General features: G+C 42.3%; 2 protein-coding genes across 3 annotated transcripts in view; both read left to right on the top strand.

The window, feature by feature from the left end:
• The window catches only part of LOC116686651 (eIF-2-alpha kinase activator GCN1), a 42,367-nt gene extending 30,101 nt beyond the window's left edge, over positions 1-12,266 (top strand). Inside the window, exons 45-57 of the mRNA XM_032511669.1 lie at positions 641-802; positions 897-989; positions 1,084-1,227; positions 1,325-1,594; positions 1,767-1,880; positions 5,878-6,108; positions 6,664-6,857; positions 8,362-8,476; positions 8,788-8,884; positions 9,204-9,352; positions 9,890-10,000; positions 11,341-11,562; positions 11,662-12,266. Of these exons, the coding sequence (XP_032367560.1) occupies positions 641-802; positions 897-989; positions 1,084-1,227; positions 1,325-1,594; positions 1,767-1,880; positions 5,878-6,108; positions 6,664-6,857; positions 8,362-8,476; positions 8,788-8,884; positions 9,204-9,352; positions 9,890-10,000; positions 11,341-11,562; positions 11,662-11,787 (2,028 nt within the window). The 3' untranslated portion in view covers positions 11,788-12,266. The remainder of the gene's footprint in view (positions 1-640; positions 803-896; positions 990-1,083; positions 1,228-1,324; positions 1,595-1,766; positions 1,881-5,877; positions 6,109-6,663; positions 6,858-8,361; positions 8,477-8,787; positions 8,885-9,203; positions 9,353-9,889; positions 10,001-11,340; positions 11,563-11,661) is intronic.
• A 582-nt stretch (positions 12,267-12,848) lies between these two features.
• The window catches only part of LOC116686652 (ras-related protein Rab-35), an 18,728-nt gene continuing 9,715 nt past the window's right edge, over positions 12,849-21,861 (top strand). The window contains exons 1-3 of one of the 2 annotated variants that reach the window (XM_032511671.1): positions 12,849-13,185; positions 15,837-15,887; positions 15,993-16,116. In XM_032511671.1, coding sequence (XP_032367562.1) covers positions 13,134-13,185; positions 15,837-15,887; positions 15,993-16,116 — 227 coding nt within the window. In that variant the 5' untranslated portion in view covers positions 12,849-13,133. The remainder of the gene's footprint in view (positions 13,186-15,836; positions 15,888-15,992; positions 16,117-21,861) is intronic. The other variant, XM_032511670.1, reaches the window with a different exon arrangement.

Below are 21,861 nucleotides of genomic sequence, written 5' to 3'. Positions count from 1 at the left end.
GCAGGAAAACAACCCCAAACATACAGCCAAGATCATTAAGAACTATCTTCAGTGTAAAGAAGAACAAGAAGTCCTGGAAGTGATTGCATGACCCCCACAGCGCCCTGATCTCAACATCATCCAGTGGGTTTTGGATTACAGAAACAGAAGGATTTTAGGAAGCCTACACCCACAGAAGATTTGGGGTTAGTTCTCCAAGGTGTTTGGAACAACCTACCAGCCGAGTTACTTAAAAAACTGTGTGCAAGTTTACCTAGAAGAATTGATGCTGTGTTGAAGGCAAAGGCTGGTCACACTAAATATTGATTTGATTTAGATTCCTCTCCTGTTCATTCACTGCATTTTGTTAATTGATCAAAATAAACAATACTAATAAATAAATAACCAAAAAACGCCAACAAGGCTTTCAAAGTGAGGCAAGGTCATCAAAGTGAGGCAAAGTATAACGCTAGCTTGTTGATCTTTCCACATCAAACTTCTAATCAGTCCTGTAGATTTAAAACTGCATTTACAGTCAAAGTATTGAATGTCGAGGCTTAAGTTTGAGTACAGATCTTTTAACTTGTGCGTTATAGGCCAGGATTCTAGGAATTTCAGCAGACATAAAAACATTTTGGTGCTGATGGTGTTTGTTCTGCAGGTGCTGGTCTTCTCTGAGTCGCTGGTCCCCACAGTGAGGAAGGCTCTCTGTGACCCGCTGGAGGAGGTCCGAGAGGCTGCAGCTAAAACCTTTGAGCAACTTCATGCAACCATTGGTCACCAGGCACTGGATGACATCCTGCCCACCCTGCTCAAACAGCTGGTGAGGGAACAAGCTTTTTGTTTCAGACATAATACTGATAGCTTTAAGTTCTCAGTCTGGCTTTTAATACACTGAATGTTTTATTTTCTCTCAGGATGACAAGGAGACAGCTGAGTTTGCGTTGGATGGCCTGAAGCAAGTCATGGCGGTGAAGAGTCGCTCTGTGCTGCCTTACTTGGTTCCAAAGGTAAAGCATCACAGTCAAGGTTTCCTCTTTTTAGGCCTCGTTATTGTTTCCAGCTGTATCTGACTAAAGCGATCGTCTCCTCTGGTCATACCAGCTGACTGCTCCTCCTGTGAACACCCGTGTGCTGGCCTTCCTGTCCGCTGTGGCTGGAGACGCTCTCACTCGCCACCTAGGGGTCATCCTGCCCGCCCTCCTATCATCCCTCAAAGGAAAGCTGGGAACAGAAGATGAAGCCCAGGTAATACCGGCATTCACAAGCTACGATTTCCACCACTGCTGTTGAGTTTGAGCATTTGTTCTTTCCTCATAACCCCTGTGTGTTATCTTTTCTTTAGGAGTTGTGCAGCTGTCAAACAGTGATCCTCTCAGTGGAGGATGAAGTGGGCCAGCGGATCATCATCGATGACCTGCTGGAGGCCACTCGAGGCGCTGACGCCGGCGTCAGGCAGGCTGCAGTCACCATCCTCAATGCCTACTTTGCCCGTACCCGCTTGGACTACAGTGCCCATACTCGCAACCTGCTGTCAGGTCTCATCCGCCTTCTCAATGACTCCAACCCAGAGGTCCTGTCTCAGAGCTGGGACACCATCAACTCCATTACAAAGGTGTGTTGATTATTTGCACATTGTCTTGGCATTGGAGTAAAGACAATTTGCTCCATAGTTCCATAGCCTCTGCACACTATGCTGAAAAGACAACAGTACAGATCAGTATGTTGACTATGTCTTAATCAAAAGGTAAACGTGGCCTGAGTGTTGTTTTGTTTTTCTTGTATAGAAACTGGATGCAAGCAGCCAGCTGGCTATGATTGATGACCTGCATCGTGACATTAGATCAGCAGCTGCAGATGTCAAGGGTCAGCACCTGCCTGGTTTCTGTCTGCCCAAGAAGGTAAGCAGGCTCCTCCTGACACAATAAACATGGAGACCTTGTTAGAGCACGGTGATTTGGTTCTTGTATTTCTAGCTTTCACAGAATCCTGTCATCTTCCTGAGCTCCTGTGTTGTAAAATGACATCTACACTCTACGGAGCTTTAAACTGTTTGATTACTAGAACTAATCCACACTTGCCAGACAGTCAAAACACAAAATGGTTCAAGCCGGGTTAATAATTCACTATCAACCCTCCATGATAAACTATTAATTGTTAGTCCTTTTATAACACAAAGTTGAATATTTGAATCATTGAATCAAAAGGGAGGCACGCTGTTGAGGTACTGGCAAGATGGCGCCTTTGTTTGGCACGGCCGTTGCTGCGTCCCATTTATGTCGTTTTTATTTGTTTGTGTATGTCTCTTTTATAGTCACATTAACCCTGCCTTTAAACCACTGCGTTACTGCTGTTTTAACATACGATCGTGTCACCCTGATGAACATTGGAGTGTATATGGAAGGACTCAGTAACAGCTGGGAGAGTTACAGTCAAACTTTTCCACCCCCGCTGGTGTGTGTACCCAGCCTATTTGATTGCCGATTCTTGCTTCGGGATCGTGGAAATCCAAAGAAGAGACGAAGGAAAAGGGGTTGCAGAGCTGGCGTTCGGGTCGCGATGAGGCTGTCTTCGGCGATGGGGGTGCCCGGGCTTCTCTGCGGGCGGCGGCCGCGGTGGCTGCTGCCGATTTTTCCTCGGGATATAAGTGGCGGGGGCGCTCTGTCGCAGGGTGGCCTTCAGCTCGCTCTGCCCGCTGGACGGGATCCCCTTTGGTCACCGTGGGGAGGCGGTGGACTTGCAGTTGGGAAACTGCAGTTTGTGTCTGACCTGCCTGGTCAGCGATTGGCCCCACGACACCGCTGGAAATCACGTGTCTGCACTAGGTGTTTGCGGCCACTTCAACCTGCTACTAAGGAGACCGGTCTGCCATCAGCGCTCTGTTTAGCGCTGCTAAATGCTCGTTCCATCACAAACAAGGCGCATGCCATCAACGATCTTATCTTCACGGAAAGATGGATTTTATGTTCCTCACAGAAAAAATGGCAAAAGGATAAGGAAGCCGCACATTTAAATGAGCTTGCCCAGCAGGTGCTCAGGATGGGACACCGAACGGTTGCCGAGGTGGAGGCCTTGCTGTTGTGTATCGAGACAGTTTTTTATGCAGAGGAATCCACTGTGAAACATTTTCCTCTTGAGTCACAGATGATTAAGGTCGGTTCTGTTAAAATTTTATTGTGTGTTAATTTACCGTCCTCCTGGCCCTGCAGGTATTTCCTACTGATTTTCTGATTTGTAACCTCTATAATCAAGCTGGAGAAAGTTAATTATTGGAGATTTAATCTTCATATTGATGATATGTCATGTATAGCAGCTACAGACCTCATATCTATCACTGACTCTTTTAACTTTACAAAATGTCTCAGGTCTACTCACTTAAGGGGCACACCCTGGACCTTGTTTCTCATTAGGTCTTGAGATAGTAAATGTGAGTGTGGATAGGAGTCCATGTGAGTGACCATAGTTGGTGTTTCTTAATAAACCTACCACGGGACCCCGCCCCTGAGAATTAAGGCTCAGAGGAGAGTTTTTAACCAGGATGTTGCTAGGAAGTTTTCTATCTTGTTTGATCATGCCAGCTAAGAGGTTGTAGTGATGTAAATGTGTTTGTGGAGTCTTTAACAGCCAATGTTAACAATTCTAGATGAAGTGGCTCCTATGAATCAAACATGGTCTGTTAAAAGCCTGCCCGTGGATTAATCATCTATTCAGAACCTTAGAAGTAAACGTCGGAAAATAGAGCGCTTTGGAAAAACTAAACTCGAAGTCCACAGGCTCTATCTTAGGGAACTAACTGCTTCTCTAAATGAACTCCTGAAGAATGCTAGAACTAACTACTTCTCTCAGCTAATATCATCTAACAAGAAAAACCCCAAATTCTTATTTGATTCTATTAACTCTATTGTTTCTCCATCTGTTTCTCAAATTGCGGTGCTCTCTCTGTTGAATAGTAATGTATTCCTTAACTTCTTTGTTGGAAAAATTAAGGATATCAGAGCTAGCATTTCACCACCCCCTGAGTACAAGGCCTGTACATTGGCTCTTTCCTATCCGTGTTTCTCTTTTAAACTTGTGTCATTATTCGATGTTACCACTCTACTAGATAAGCTGAAGCCCTCTTATGGCCAGAGTGATGTTCTCCCGACTATGCTGTTCAAGCAGGTTTTTGATAGTATTGGCCCCTGTGTTGTAGAAATGATTAATACTTCTCTTTTAACTGGGGTGGTTCCTGACTTTTCCAAACATGCTATTGTCGAACCTGTTCTTAAAAAGCCTAGTTTAGACCCATTGCAACCCTCGAATTATAGACCTATATCTAAACTCCCATTCATGGCAAAGATTCTAGAGAAAGTGGTAGCAGAGCAGCTTACTCCTTTCTTAGAGATAAATGATATTTTTGATAAAATACAATCAGGTTTCCGTAAAAACAATTCTACGGAAACTGCACTGGTGAAAGTTTCAGCGATATTTGATGTCTGCTGATTCTGGGAAGCATACAGTGTTAGTTTGTTGGACCTTACACGCCTTTGACAACTTGATCACAATATTATGCTTATAAACTTCAGGCTTATTAGGGATATCTGATCAGCTTTGAAATGGTTTTCATCTTACCTTACTGTGTAGAAGTTTTAGTGTCTATATCAATCAGAACATGTCAGATACTGCAGGTTTATCGAGTGGTGTTCTCAGGGTTCTGTTGGGACCAATTCTTTTCCTTCTGTATATATTCCTCTAGGAAAGATAATAAGCCAGTTTCAGGATGTTTCTTATCACGTATGAGATGACATTCAGTATACTGTTCCTTTAAGCCTACGAGTTATTTAAACTGCATCTTTATGAATTGTCTGAGTAGGATCAAGCAGGCTAAATGACAACTTTTTAATGTTGAACTCAGCCAAGACTGAAACTTTAATCATTGCTCCGGAGCAGAGCACCCTCAGATTAAGAAACACATGGTGACTTAGGCTCGTCTGTTCAGCCCAGTTCAGGAGCTTAGGTGTTGTTTTCGATGCGGCCATGTCTTGGAGAAACACTCGAAAAAAATTATTAAAAACTGTTTCTTTCAATTAAGGAACATTTCAAAGATAAGAGCCTTGGTGTCAAAAGCCGAGTTGGAGATGATTATTCATGCTTTATCTCGTCTCGTTAGACTATTAACAGTCTTTTTATGCTAATAAGAAGGATCTTGTGCGTCTCCAGAGCGTCCAAAATTCTGGGCTAGGCTTTTAACCACACACGAGTAAGAGGGACATATACTCCAGTTTTAGCTCACTTCATTGGTTACCAGTGATTTTTAGAATGCACTTCAATTTTGGTCTTAACTTTTAGAGCCCTACAAGGACAAGCCCCCCCATACATCTCAGACCTGATACAGCTGCGTACATCCTCACGCAGTCTGAGATCAACGTCAGAGACTATTAGTTGCCCCCCTTACACATTTAAAACTAGGGGGGACGTTCTTTTCAGGTTGTTGCACCGAGGTTTGGAACGCTTTGCCTCCTTCCATGCGCGCTTAGATTGTGTGGAAAATTTTAAAACTCAGTTGAAAACTCTGCTTTTTAAGAGGCTTTAACTAGATGTAGGGTGGTTAGGCTGGTCTTATGTGTACGTGTTATTCTTTGTTTGTTTTGTAATGCACTGTATGTTATGAGGTGTTAAGATGTCCTTTGTTGTGAAACCCTTTGTGATCTTTATCTGAGAAAAGTGCTATACAAATAAATTTTACTTACTTACTTACTTACATACGTCAGTTTTTTGACCGAGTGAGAGCTCACTTTCACACTGCTCTCTTGGATAAAATCCAGGAAGGAAAAAAAACGATAGTAAGTAATAATAAAAAAAAAAATTGTCTGTTGTAGCCCTATTCATCATTCCATGTTATTTTCTCTGTTTCCACAGGGTGTGACCTGTATTCTGCCTGTCCTGAGAGAAGGTGTCCTCACTGGAAGCCCAGAGCAGAAAGAAGAGGCAGCCAAGGCATTAGGAGGGGTCATTAAACTGACCTCCCCTGAGGCACTGCGGCCCTCTGTCATCAACATCACTGGACCGCTCATTCGTATCTTGGGAGACCGCTTTGCCTGGACCGTGAAGTCTGCTCTGCTGGAGACTCTCACCCTGTTGTTGGCAAAGGTCTGTACCTGCATCTCCCCATTGGACTTAAATGGCCAAAACCTCATCTTTTCTTCATACAGATGATCAAATTATCAATCAAGAGGCTAATGCCCAGTTTATAGTTCTGTGTTGACTCTACGCCATAGGTAAATACGTAGGTACACACACTCCCCAGAAATATTAAAGTAATTATACGTCGTGGCGACACATTACTCACCAACTGTGATTGGTGTGTTGGGCCCTGGCTTAGTAGCGTCGCATTTCCCCCTTTCTCTTCCTCCATAAATAACATGAAATCAATTAACTTTGCTTGCTACAGCTTCCCACCATGGTCATAAAGCACAGATGAGGCAATTAGTTTTTTCCTACTAGGTCTCTAGAGTCGGTACTCGCTCCGGAGCTAATCGCCGGCACACTCTCTCACGCGTACACACATACCGGCTCTGCTATTCTCTTAAAGAGATATGCAAGATTGACACACCAGCGCCCAACTATAAAACCTTGCAACGGCCTAGGCCACTTATACAGCTTACCTGAAAATGTTTTGCGCTAACCTCGGGATTCCTCCTCCAGGTGGGCATTGCCCTGAAGCCCTTCCTGCCCCAGCTGCAGACCACCTTCCTGAAGGCCCTGCAGGACTCGAGCCGTGGGGTGAGGCTGAAGGCTGCTGAGGCTCTGGGCCAACTGGTTTCCATCCACACTAAGGTGGACCCCCTCTTCACCGAGCAGCTCTCTGCCATCCGCAACGCTGAGGACTCAGGAGTCAGGTGAGCACTCTTTAAGCAGACTAACATTGAAATCTTTACATAGAGGATTGCACAGCTACAGCTTTTGTCAAACTATTTTTGGAAACAGAATAATTCAGCTATTAATATCACGGACCCCTAGATAAACAACACGTTGAATTACATTTAATCATGTTTTGAATTTGCGTTTGGGATGATTGTTGTTTAAGTCCCAAGATAAATCTAAGGGGGTCACAAGATGAAAGGAGTAAGAAATAAAAAATGTATTTCCGTGATAAAAACAGTTTCATTTTTTGGATCTCTGTTTTGTTGATACTTGTCTTCCATCTGCAATTCCTTCAAATAAAGCGATTTTCCAAGGACAACACGGCACACAGCTAGACCCATAAAATCCGACGCTGGTCACCACCAGTCTGTCAGTCATGTACAATGGCAGTGTTGTCCTGTGGTGGGATACTGCTATTTTTTTTAAATATAACCTCAAGAAAGCAAAGACTAGGAAAACCGCAGAGCCAGACCCTGAGCTACCAACCAACGGAGAACAAGGAATTCAACCCAGTAACCCAGTATTCAAGTCAGTAAGCTTGCGAGTTAACTTGGCTGGTAGCCAATGAGAATTGAGTGATTCACACACGTAGCAATCGGTAAGCAGGGTACGCGGTTGCTTACGGGCTGGACTAATCAGTGGCCCGCATCACTGGAAGACATTGACAGCCGGGGCCCACTACCACATTTTCATTACTTGAGACAATCCCAGCAGTCACACGTGCAGCCACTGACCAAGCGGGAGTGAGAACGGGTCAAATTAACTTCCTTGTTTCTGATATGAAGACGAGACGTGCGTGACTCGAACATCTCACACGTACCAACAAAACGTACAACAAAAGACCCTGCAAAACATGTCAGACCATCCTGCCAACATGGACACATTTAAACATCAATGTACGCTGTAACGTTTTTTTCACTAAAAAGTTGCTGAAACTTGCTGCTGTTTCAGGCCTGTCGGCTCGCTGCAGCTGGCGGGCTGCTGCTCCGTTCCCCCGGTGACTGCCGCACACACCCACACATAAAGACACATAATCACACACGATGGAATTCAGGAAAAACTGCAGATGGGATGTACAAGATGACCTAAATTGAGGACAGCTACATTATGTAGGTGCAATGATAAGGGCTCCCCAACTACAGCAATGTACACGAGTAGGCTACCATGAATAGGACAGGGTAGGATCATAGAGACACAGCAATTCCTGTTTTTCACCTTTTTATTAGGGGTTTACAGTTATTTAAAAATAGTGTCACCATTACATAGTTTGTCCACCAGAGAGCGCTGACTGGTTCATTTTTCAACTGAATTGTCCCACTACAAATATTTATTTCTGTTTTTTGCCTATGTTAAAAAAAAAAACAGGTTCAGCAAAATTGACTTAAGAGGGTTCAGTGGTATGGTTCATGTTGATTTTAGATGTTATTTTGTAAAAATTTGTTCACATGCTTGTGTTGTGCTCGTTTACCCCTCTCACAGGGAGACTATGCTCCAAGCCTTGAGGTTTGTCATCCAGGGGGCCGGGTCAAAAGTGGACCCAACCATCCGCAAGAACATCACCACCACGTTACTAGGCATGCTGGGACATGATGAGGTATGACAGAAGGTGCAGATACATTAGAGCAGCAGGTAGAGTTGCCACAGATTTCAAATCTGGGGCAACACATTTTTTTCTAAATGGCTCGTAATAGCTGCTAAATACATTAAGTAAGTACCAATCAAATAAAGTATGAACACTTGGAAAGGATTTCACAGACAGTTGTTCTGTGGTGTAGTTTCCTCTGTGATCACAGTAGAAAAACGGAAGTCAGGCAGAGAGGATGTGGTTTTCTAAAAAGGTTTAAAGTGTCTGTCAGTTCGAGAATAAATAACGCTTAACCTGTGTTTGCGTGCGTGTGTGCGCAGGATGCAACCCGTATGGCGTCCGCCGGCTGTGTTGGTGAGCTGTGTGCCTTCTTGTCAGAGGAGGAGCTAAAGAGCGTGTTACTTCAGCACATCTTGGGTTGGTATTTATATGCAAAGTTGTCGCCACATCACATCTCACACTATTTCATTGTGCTCCTAACTGCTGTTTATTACAACATTTGTCTTGGTGTACAGACCAAAATAATAATAGTGTGTGTTTTTAATTAGTTAAAGCACAGTGTTTTTCATGTCCTTTTTATAAATATGTTTATAGTCACACTTCTCATGATGTGTTTGTGTGTGTTTCAGTTACATTTTTTCACAAAGGTCTGACTTTGCCTGCGTTCTTATGCTGCTCCCCGTGCTTCGGCAGATCAGTGAGAGCATTAACTAATAGATGTTTTTCCCCCTCTCAGCGGATGTGTCTGGTGTTGACTGGATGGTGCGTCATGGCCGTAGCTTGGCCATGGCCATAGCTGTTAAGTCTGCTCCTGAGAAGCTGTGTGGGAAGGAATACTGTGATACTGTGACAGAGACCATTTTGACCAACGCCACTGCTGACAGGGTGAGAAGAAAGTTTGTGGGACACTCTGTTCTTTGACAACATATTTCTCACGTGTCTCAGGAACTGCTAAACATGGCTGCAATGAATATTCTCTGCATGTCACCTTTAAAGGAGTGGTTTGATATTTTGGGACTTTTGGGTTTTCTTTATAACTAGTAACTGACCATAAGGACAACTAACTAACCAAGTAGATGTAACTAGAGCTCTAGATGCTTATTACCTTTAAACAGAGCCAGTCTTTATGCAAAGCTAACTGTCCCCTGGCTGTATCTTTGTATTTACCATACTGACATTCTGAAAACAAGTTCTGCATATTGTAGACTACACTGTCCTATGTAAGATTCAACAGATATTTCAAAAATGAAAGTTATCAGTAATTCCCCCACTTTTTGATGATGAATGAAAATAATAAATTAGTATATTCTACAGTCCTGTGTCTTCTCATGGTCTCTTACATTGTATGTCCTGTTATTGCTGCTATTTCTTTTGCCTTCATGTGTGTCAATACATCTTTAAATGCTTCTGTTTTTCTGCCAGATTCCCATTGCCACCAGTGGGATCAGAGCGTTGGGATACCTGATGAGGCATCACCTTAGAACAGAGGGAGGTGGAAGTGTTTCCCAGCGCATCATAACACAGTTTGTCAAGGTAAAGCAGGAACTGTTTTATTAAACTGTTAATAACAGGCTATTAACTTCCCTTTTCTGTATTAAGTAAGTAAGGAAGTGAGTGCCAATAAGTTACTTAATTGTTCTTCACTGTATGCTCTGGCTTTGTGCAAATTATTATATAGTGTGATTAGATTAGGCTCACAAAATATCACTATTAAAATGTGGAGTAATCACAGATTGCTATCTAGCTTTTGTTTGATATCTAGTGTTGGCTAATGAATGCCTTTTTATTGACTTTCCTCTTAGTAAAGTAGTTTGAGTGAACTTAAGCTGGGCTTTAACTGGGAAGGGGAGCAAGGATGAAGTGAAGCCAGCATTATGCCAGCTTCTTTTTTTTTCTCAACTTTTGTTGCGGTCGTTTAGTTTTATTTCCAGTTTATCAATATCCAACGCTGTCCAAACCTCTCCATATTCCAAACGCCAAGTTCACTGGGTACCCAGGAAGCCAAGTGTGAAGTAGATCAGATGAACGGTTCTCAAGATATTTGAAAAACATTGGACACACACACACAAACACACATACACAGAGGGTCCTCGATTTATAGTTAGATAATGGGTCAAGTGACTGTGTAATATAAAAGCTGTTGCTAGTAGAGACAAATCTACAGGAAAAAAAAATGGAAGAAACCTCAGGAAGAGCAGCAGAGGAGGGATCACACTCCCAGAAAAAGAGTGGATAGGAAGACTTGAATTTGTAGGGTTGGCAGAAACAACACTCCAAATGAATGCCTATGTTGCTCCACGCCTGCTGGATGTGTAAATAAACCACTGTTGGCTAACACGTTCACCACAAACACTTGTCAGTATAGGTTGATGACATAACAATGTTGTGTGTAAACAAAAAATCAAATAATGCCGCTTTTAAAAATGATATGTTTTTATTTAGGCCTAATGGTATTAATCAGCATTTTTTACTTGTATTTCTAGTTCTTAGTCTATTCCCAGGGTAGCATATTAGTAGTATGAAGTATGTTTAGGTCATAGGCTGAAAAGTCCCAGCCTGAGGAGTATAGAATACATTCATTGATGGTTGTTCAACTCCAGCTGCCAAAACCATTTACATTCCGTTCAGGCCCAGCTGAATCCATTTTTTTAATTTTTTTTTTTTAAACACTTTTTTTTATTTTTTTATTATTATTTTAAAAAGCCTTCAGTTATATTATTAAACCCCATAATGAAAGCTGATAACAGACTGGTAAATAAAGACATAACACAGTGTGTTTAGGGAGCTCGATACTGTGATGAGTACCTGCTTCAATACTGGGTAGTAGATGGATGTTTTGTGTTGAGACGTCTGTTGTCTGTGTGACCACGCAGTGTCTTCAGAATCAGTCCAGTGACATCAGACTGGTGTCAGAGCGGGTGCTGTGGTGGGTGTTCAAAGAACCGGCAACACCCTCCTTGGAGGCCAATCTCATCAAGCCCCTACTGAAGAGTCTACTGGACAACACCAAGGACAAGAACACCAGCGTGAGAGCTCAGAGCGAACACACCATCATCAACCTGCTACGACTCCGACAGGGAGAGGAAACCATGCAGGTCAGCCTAGAGAGACTCTACTATTATATGAATATGTATAGAAATTATATCACAAGACTGCTTTTCTAATTGTTACTTTTTGCTCTTTCTACAATTCAGAGTATTACTGTCATTCTGGACTCTGCGAGTAACGACCTGCTGTCAGAGTGTCACCGTCGGTCCTTGAAAAAAATTGCCTGCCTGCCAGACTCCAATGAAGAGATAGATGACACCATCCTAACGTGATAGAGTAGGACTGAGATATGACATGATCCCCACTGTACAACCCTAGACACACTCACCACACATGCCCATGTTGCCTTTCATGGACCAAGACTGAGATGGGTAGTGTTTTCCCACCTATTCTTCAAGATTCTTTTTTTTCTTCTCTTTTCTCATTGTTTTAGCATCCTTTAAGCCCAATTTATAACTTTTTTTTTTTAATTTTATCTCACAATGTGCAGGTTATTTTCCTGTACTAAGCTACATTAAGAAGACACGATGCCAATTTTGTTTTGATGTTTCAATGTTTTGCTACTTATTTTACCAAAATGATTTCAAGCATTTAAGATGCTACTGTAGTGCAACACCCCTGTCTTTAACTTTTATTTGGACTTTGTGTGTGAGAGTTGTTTGGGGGGAAAGCAACCTCTTATAAGAAAACATTCTTATGTCAGTGAAACGGTTGTAAAAAGGCAAAGCAAAATAAAAAGATCTTGATTTCATAATGTAGTGTGTGAACTATTGGTAAACCGTTTTCTTCAGGGTGGGTCAGGTCACAACCTTTTATTACACCTTACAGTAACTCCACATGTCTCTGTGTACTACTACCTAATGACATTAGAGATTATTTAAATTGTCAGTACATGTGAGGATTATTTGCAGACAAACCACCTGTATAGAGCAGGATTGTTAGGAATTGAAACCCTCGAGTTATCTTGTTTAGGGGTCTAAAACCACCATCATACTAAAAGTGGCCCAGATGACATCTAAAGCAAAATGTTTCAAATGTGTTTAATGTTGCTCAAACATTTTAATCATTCGCTATGTGGTAGCATCAATTAACGTAAATAGAGGGACTGGTACATCCTAGATGCACATCCAGTGGTTGTCGGTGTGTATATTGTATGAATGATGTTGTGTAGAGGGTAAGGGTTATTTTTAAAGAAATGTAAATTATTCTGCCATTTCTTAAACATTCCATGTAGATGTAGTCAACATGACGGTACGAGTCTATTGCCCTTCTAGTAGCATGAGTTTAGTGTTCATCAATGGGACGGGACGCCTGTGCTGTAGCAGGAGCCTGCGCAGTGAAGCTGGGTCAGAGTTGGGTGCAGCACCACCGCTCCACCAGAGAAGGAAGCGGAGTTTCCGGCTGTTTGCAGCGGAGGGAGAGGATTGCTGACGCCGTGAAACCCCGAGGAAAACGCAGCCAGCTCGGGGGCTAACACTTTCTAGTATCGGTAGTGGTCGTTTTCTTTGGTATTGGGGGATCTGGGGGCTGGTGAGGTTTTTTTTACGGTCCGAGGAAGTCGGACAGCAAACCGAGCAAAGAAGCGGCACAAGGCGGGGGTGAGCCACTAGCTACCGGCATGGCCAGGGACTACGATTACCTCTTCAAGCTGCTCATCATCGGTGACAGCGGTAAGCCGACGCCGGGGATGAGGGACGGGAAGTGGGCCTTGTCTTGTTGTTTTTATAGGGAGAAGAAGAAATGCAGCTGTATGGCCGCTTCGCTTCTTTGATGCTTTTACAACTTGTTTTTTAGTTTCTGCATGGAAATGATTGGTGAAATGTACACATCCGCCATATTTATGTGGCGGTGACAGGGCGGAGGTTGTGTGTCCTGGCTGGGCATGTCAGCCGATCAGGCCGGATATCGCCTCCAGATCTTCGGGGTTTGTCTCTTGAAGATTTTCTAGTTCTGTTGTCATATCGGCTAAGACATTTATTTTATCTCTACAGCAAAACACACACTGCAACCCAAATAACTGTACCGGGGTCCACATGCTCCTCTAATATGTCCTGTAGTTTGTATCGCTTGTTTGCTTTGTTAGCTCGATGGAAGTTAGGCTAACATTACACTTTCAGGCTTGGTTATGTTGCTAACGTTAGCTGGACTGAGACGCTAGTATGCTCACAAGTTGTAGTCCTTATACAGGAGAATTAAAATAGACTGTTTACTGCACGGTCTTAAGTCAACTAAGTTAGGTTGTTATTGAAAGGCAGTTTATTTAGCTAGCTAGCACTATGGTGCTAGCTTCTAAAGAGTGGAGGAATGCTGCACTGCAGTACGTTAGTTGCATCCATCCAGTCAAAGTATAGTGATGTGAGACAAGACAGTGTCAACCGTAGTATTACTCAATTAAAAACGATATTATAGTCAAGCAGCTGAGGTTCAAAGACCACTGAATATATGGTTACCTTAGCTGTGTTTAGCTTCTTTATTACGTTAAAAAATCATGGCAAACAATATCACAGGTAGGTATATACATAATGTAACTGTACAACTTATGAGGCCTGCTCTTCTTGTATCTCCCCATTAAAGTGAGAACATGCCTTTTAATGGCTTCCCCCTCAGTCGGAGTGTAGCCTCAGTGTCCAGGACTTCTTTGTGGGCAATGATCTTTGCATTTATTGACAACCCAGATCCTGGCACTACCCCAATCAGCTGGCTGCTCACAGTAGAGGACAAGGCAGCACAGCAATCCCTTTACTGCCTCTTACACAGAGGCCAGTGTCCCCTCAGCTGCAGCATGGAAGTACAAATGGCTGCAATGCTGCACAGAGATTATATAGAAAAGATGCTCCGGCCTTTTCCCCCAGCTGCTGCTGCATGTAAACCAATGGACTGCTGAGATTCAGACATTTCACACTCTGGATCTCCAAGCTGAACAGGCTGAGTTGTACACATCACTTGACATTACTAGTAGCACATGCCAGGGCTTCCGCAGTTTTGGACACCACCTAAGCTGAATGAAAGTAAAATCATTGTGGGCATGAAAACTGACTAAATTACTGAATGACTTTTTTCAGATCTAATGATTGTAGTTAGTTCCCAGTGGACTTCTTCACCAAGCTTTTTGAGTGTTGTTCAATGATCTGCTCTAGCTTTTCCATAGTTTTAGACACAGATATGGTAGTCAAAATGGTCCATAATGATGTGAAATTGTATTGAATTACAAGAAAGTAACATTTTCCCACCAAAATACATGCACCTAAGTCTTTCACAAACCCAAGGAAAACGCTGCAAGCATGTGTGATAATCTGCTCATGACAGTGGTTTGCATTTACGTTTTATTCACGAGTTCCAGGCTGCAAAATTCGAAAATGTAAATGTCACGAATAGTTTCATCACTGACCTCCCTGAGGAATATTATTTTTAAGGGGGGTGGCTAGACAGCAGGATGGAATATTAAAGCTTCAAAAGTACTAAAAGAGGATGATCTCGTGTCTGCTTTGAAGCTCTAGTTATTTCTTGTTTGAACAAAACTCTGTAGCGTGGAGACTACAGGAACCTGAGAGCTTTTATGTTCGTACCAATCAAACATGAGATGACAATAACACAATAGGTAGGCTAAGTCACAAGGCTCTATGCTGAGTTCCACCACACCCCAGGCAGGACAGCAGAGTCATTTTCTAACTCGCAGCTGTAACGAATCTGTTGAAGAGCGAACTGATCCCGCTTATCAATCTTACTTTTTTCATTCCACTCTCTTCCCTGTCCTTACCCGGCATCTTTTATGACTGATATTTCTTCCTAAAATGGCTTTCTTCCTATTATGCACTATAATTTTAGGAATCCAGATAGATAGTTGTTACTTATTTGGTGTCTTGCCTTTGTGGCTTCAAAGCAAGCTTTCTTTCACTGCTGCTGTTTGTTCTGCTGTTGCAGTGAATAAGCTTGTGTAGGTGTAAGCGCCACAATAGTTTTCAAATGAACATGTAGAGTGCAGCCTTGCTTACCTTAAATCTTTAAGCTTGTACACCGTGCAACAGGTACAACTTTGTCTGTATATTTTGAAATACTTCATCTTTATGTAAAAGGATTACAGCAACTGTTCAGGTTAGTGTATTGTTTCTGGTTTGGAGCTGCCATGTGGTTACTCTTTTGTAGCTAGAATATAATATTAAAAAAAAACAACCTCAAACTCAAAAACATGTTTTTCCTCAGACAACATGTAGTATTGTGTTTGAAAGCTACAACTCCCAAATAAAGAAGGCACTCATTTTTGTTCATTTTGGAAACCTGTTGGACTCTAAACCTCATTCTGTGCTTGTGTTTTCGTCCTCAGGAGTTGGGAAGAGCAGTCTCCTCCTGCGATTTGCAGACAACACGTTTTCAGGTGCGTGCTTCTGCCAATAGCCACCGTAGCCTTATTGCCAAGTCTACGTTGTTGTTGTAGTTGTTGTGTATTAACTTGATTTTGTCTTGGTATGCATGTTTGCAGGTAGCTATATCACCACAATCGGCGTGGACTTTAAGATCCGGACGGTGGAGATCAACGGGGAGAAGGTGAAGCTACAGATCTGGGATACAGCAGGGCAGGAGCGCTTCCGCACCATTACCTCTACGTAAGTAGATCCACCCACACATACACACACACAGGCTCAATATTTTCTTTCAGCAGTTTAATCTGAAACCAAAAAAAGCTCTCTGCGGTCCTCGGATTAGGTTTTATTTGAGGAAGCAGTTTGTAGACAACTAGGCTGAGTCGGTGCTGCGCTATGAAACTGGGTGGAATTCCCCACATATCCTAATTACAGATGTGAGAGGGAGACTTGACTTATACTGCTGCGCTACATGACGGCAAGGCCTTGGCGTCGTTACCCTCTTATGCTGTAGTGTGTGTCACACTGCTGTCCCGTGTTATACAACATCTGTGTGCCTCTGGGTTCAAGCCGATGTATGGAAGAAAGTTAGGTCTGTACAGGTGAATTGTTGGACTGACATTATTGTTGTATCGTCTTCCAACACAAAAGCAGGATTTCCCACTCGTCCAACACAAGGCCTGTGAGCTAATTTTAAGTCTAAATCTAAACTATTTTGTCCAGTTTGGCTTCAGCCAAGTCACAGCACAAATCAAATGCACCACTCACTACTCTTAAATAAAAAAACACTTTTAATAGGGAGACAGAAATCTAAGAGACATATTAAAACCAAAACTATCAACATGGCCACTACCACTACGTATTATTTTGAATTTATTTTTTTGCCATTTTGGAAAGAGGGTCCGTAAAACCCAAATCTGCATTTTTTTGACCACTTGAGGGCAGCAAAAGGAAATAACTTTCTCTTTGGCGGCTAAATGTTCCCGTCATAGACTAAAAAAGAATCAACAGAGCTTCCGGGTGTGAAAAGTGAAGCCAGTGCGGAAGTGCCTTTAATCTGCATTCTCTCTGTATTTCCAACAGGGGGCAACTTAACTGGTTGCATATAAAGACGTCTGCTTGTATAAGATTGGGAAATGACCCACACTTGATTTATTACCCCAGAAAACCTTTTCGTGATCAGTTCATGGTCTCAATCGCTATTTTGAAGTCTACATTCATACAGGACGATGTTCATTTCGTAAATGATGGTCCCATTTATTTTAAAGCGCCCATATTTTGCTCATTTTCAGGTTCATAATTGTATTTTGAGGTTATACCAGAATAGGTTTCACATGGTTTCATTTTCAAAAAACACCATATTTTAGTTGTACTGCACATTGCTGCAGATCCTGTTTTCACCCTGTGTGTTTAGGTCTCTGTTTTAGCTACAGAGTGAGACATCTCATTTGTCTTAGCTACCGAGAGAGACATGTCACTTCTATACTATCTTTGTTGGAGTAGCTAGGTAAGATCACATCAGCTAGATAATTCTTTCTCCAACTTTGGTACAAGGCAGGATTATCTGGGAGACTTCTTCTACTTGTGGAATACCTGCAGAACAGGAACATGGAAGTAGTTCTTTTGTAGATTATGGTGAACTAGTGTGTGTTGTAGCAGTGTTTTGCCATTGAGAATGAGCTAGCATGCTAGCGCTAGCATGTGCTACGGTTAGCCACCTTGTCTCAGCTATTGACGTAAAAAAAGCTGTGCAGATTTTGAACAGCTCACCCGGAGACTGAAGGCAGAGGACATTCAGAAACATGTCTCACTCAAAACAGCATGAATAGTTTTTTTTCCAAGTTTGAATGCTTGTGGAAGCACCAGAGACACAAAATAACTCCCAAAATCCCAGAAAAAGTAATTTTTTTTTCAAAATATGGGCACTTTAAAATGGACAATAAAGCAGGGAATGCTTTAAGCCGTGGCTACAACGCGACTCGTCAGTCATGACAGGCTTAGCAGTGCCTATCCGTGGCACTGTGTACATTAAAATATTCCTTAAATTGTTTTGGGATCCTGTCCATGTTTTCCCCTTTAAAATTTGACCCTCTCACTGTGTGTTTTCCTTTCATCAAAGTTGATTGGAACATTTTGGTCGCCTAAAAAATTCTTGTTCAGCCCCCTCGTCCAAAATCCGTCACGACCAGTTTAAAAAACAAACAAAAAAAACAAGGTGTTGATGGCCAATTTGCCAAACTCAAGGCTTCAAAATGGCACTTCACTAAACCAATGGGTGACTTCACTGCTGCTGTCTCGCTTTGAAGACAGCTCACACATTGCTCCTCCCGCGCTCTGCTGAAATAGACTTACCATTCAATTACTGTGCAATTTTCATGGACTGGCTTGACATGGATTGGCTTGACATTAGAGCACAGATTTGACACCCATAATAAATAAGAGTTGTGCATCATTAGGCGGCTGCTCTCACTGTACGAGGAGACAGCGTCTGAGCAGCTCTAATAGAAGAAGCTCAAACTGCCGTTATCTTACCCACTTGCTCCTTTTTTGACTTTGACTCAGAAAGAGGTTACACTTAATTAAAAGATATTAAAGGTTGGATGCTTTTATATAGACCTTAGTAAATGTAAATGGACTGTTCTTATATAGCTTATTCTAGTCACAATGATTACGCAAAGCGCTTTTACATAGTACAGGAACCATTGACACACATTCATACAGTGTGCCCGAGGCTGCCGTACAAGGTGCCACCTGCTCATCAGATAAACACTCACACACATTTACACTCCGATGCAGGAGCAAGTTGGGGTTCAGTGTATTGCCCAAGAACACTTTGACATGGGACTGTAGGGCCAGGGATCAAACCACCAAACTTCTGATTGGCAGGTGACCGCTCTACCACTGAGCCACAGCCACCCCTTAGTGGTCCCCTAATATCACATCTAAATTCTCTTTTATATAGACCTTAGTGGTCCCCTAATATCACATCTAAATTCTCTTTTATGTAGACCTTAGTGGTCCCCTAATACCATATCTGAAGTCTCTTTGCAGAATTACAGCCATTAGAGCCAGTCCCACATTGAGCTTTCCTTGCTATGTACCATTTCTGACTCTGTAGCTTTTTTTTGGGGGGGGGGGGCAAAGGCTTGGGGTATGGCCTTGACCAACTGCCACTTTGCCATGATGTCTCTCTCTCATGGGTGGGCCAAATTGTCTGGGTGGGCAAAGCAGGGTAAGGGGAGGTAACCTTGCCCCCTATGAGGTCATAAGGGGCAAGATTCCAGATCGGCCCATCTGAGCTTTCATTTTCTCAAAGGCAGAGCAGGGTAGAGCTCGGTTTGTACCTATCACCATTTCTAGCCACTGGGGCAGAATGGGGGAACGCATATTCATTTTAAAAAAACCTCATAAAGTCAAATTTTCATACCATAGGACCTTTTAAACTGTCACTGTTCAAGTTTTGTCCCGAACAGGGCCAGGAGGACAGATAATGTTAGATAATTGATACGTTGTACTTTCACTGCTGCAGTGAGGACAATCGGAACACCAAAGTTATCCAGAAAGCTTGAAATCCTGTGCAGTGCTGACACCTCAGCCCCAGAGGAGTATGAGCGCCCTAGTTTGGGAGGACGGCTGCAAGTGGTTGTGCAGGAATCCCTCCACCAAGCAGGCTGCCCACAAGGCAAATTGTTCACTGTGCTGAAGTAGGGTGGCATGGTGCCTCATTAGATCCTAAACCAATTTCCATGGGCAGAGACCTGCTCTGTCCACTCGGCAGACTTGCCTGACCCTGCAGCTGACAGAAGCCTCAGGCCCAAATCATGACCTTTAATGTCCCCTTGCACTTGTTACTACCCACACGTTTATGTCCCGTTAAGTGTCCCACCTTGACTATTCTGACTTGTATCCAAGGCTAGAACTAACTATTGTTACAAGGTTTATTATCATTACAAGGTGATGTCTTGTTTTGATTCAGTTCAATATGATTTAAAACAGAGAGATGCAGGAAATCTCCATATTTGGGAGGTGAAAACAGCATTTTCTGCCAAATATATATATTTTGCTTGCAGCTCTACTTATGCATGACATATTTTTTTAAATAACATTTTTGCAAAAATATCACATACCCCCTGCAGTACTCCAAAGTACCCCCATTTGAGAAACACTGCTTTAAAACATGTCTGAAGGGGCACTTCACTCCCAGAATGAATGAATAAATAAAAATTACACCTTTTACAATTTTTAACTTCTCACTTCTTCTAGTGAGTTCATGCTTTTGTTCCGATAAGACCTTTTATTCTCATTTTCATTTGTAAAGGTGGTTTTTAAAATTGTAAATGTTTCTCCACCTTGATGCTATATCAAGTTTACACTTAGTATTTACTGTTCTGGGGCCATTAATAACACATAATGGGTGAACGGTCAAGACGAAACGGGGTGAGAGAGAGATGGACAATAACATTCAACAAATATCCCCAGTTGCACATATCCCTCCACGCCTACTGTGTGGGCGCCCATTACTGCTGGGCATTGGGGACATGCTCAGACAACACCATATCCCCAAACTGTCAGGCCAGGCAGAAACACTGAGAGACACACACACACACACACACACACACACACACACACACAAACACACAGTACGCCTGACAAAAAGGTCTTTGTGTTTGTTTGGCGAGTGCAGCTACAGTGGGGATGCTCTCTTTCTGATGCCTGATGCACGGTTCGCTGCTTGGCTGCGGGGTTACAGTACAGTTACAGAACTGTCCATCACATGGCCGACCCCAGCGAAAGTCCCCGGATGTTCACCGCTGTCCCAAAGTTGACTCCGAGTCAACTTTTGCAGAGCGGTAGCCATGGACGGCGGACTCGCAAAAGTGCATCCAGTATATTCTCCCGTGTATACACACACTTGCTATACTAAAGATTTTTCAAATAGCCTACTTTATGATATGTCTCTGTGTTACTCCAGAGATGTTAACAGCTAGCTAGGCTAAAGGTTGTCCAGGCAGTTGGTACACCTCGCGGGTTTTTATATGTATTTGATGATTTAGTAGTAGTAGCATTGTAATTAACATTAGCATTGTAACAATGACGACTAGCTTTTTGCTATTACTGTAACGTAATTTGAATTAAACTAACGTTTTAAGCAGCAAAGTTTGTGACTGGACTTGAAAACGTACCTAACAGTTGTTTTAGGCTGGAAATGAACTGATAGGAAACCTACATCAACACCAACAACTCATTGTCTGCAAAACGTGTTTAGAGCCGGGCAATATATCGATATTATACTGATATCATGATATGAGACAAGATATCGTCTTAGATTTGGGAAATTGTAATATAGCATAAGTGTTGTCTTCCTTTTAAATAATAATAAATTAAAATTATATAGCGCTTTTCACAGACCCAAAGTTGCTTTACAGGGGAGGTAGGAGGTTTAAAGGCTGTGATGTGATGTCATTTTCTGAACTGACCAGAATGCTGTAACTGTTCTATTATTAGCCTTTACCCACTTAGTCATTATATCCACATTACCGATGATTATTTATCAATATTATATAAATATTGTGTGAATATTTTGTTAAAGCGCAATAGTCAACAAAATCGTCGCAGTATCGATATTGAGATATTTGGTCAAAAATATCAAATATATATTTGATTTTCTGCATGTTGCCCGGCCTTATTGTAGTGACACCACTCTGCTTGAAATCCGCTGCAGTTCCAGTTGAAAAACGCTGCCTATGGAAACCCAGCAGCTGTCACGCACTCTGTTCCCATGTATTCCAGTGTCGCAGTATAGTATTAATCATTTAAATAAACTAAGCGCTTACTTTTAAGATCACTTTCTTTGCCTCAGTCTAGACAAGTGGATGTTTTTGTTAGGGCTGCACGATTATGGCCAAAATGACAATCACGATTATTTTGATCGATATTGTGATCACGATTATTATCACGATTATTTGTTGATTTTAACCAAAACAAATT

Source organism: Etheostoma spectabile, unplaced genomic scaffold (genome assembly GCF_008692095.1).
Source record: "Etheostoma spectabile isolate EspeVRDwgs_2016 unplaced genomic scaffold, UIUC_Espe_1.0 scaffold433, whole genome shotgun sequence".
In the NCBI taxonomy this organism is placed as follows: domain Eukaryota; kingdom Metazoa; phylum Chordata; class Actinopteri; order Perciformes; family Percidae; genus Etheostoma; species Etheostoma spectabile.
The sequence above is the reverse complement of the archived record's forward strand: the minus strand, read 5'-3'. Positions and strand labels throughout refer to the sequence as shown.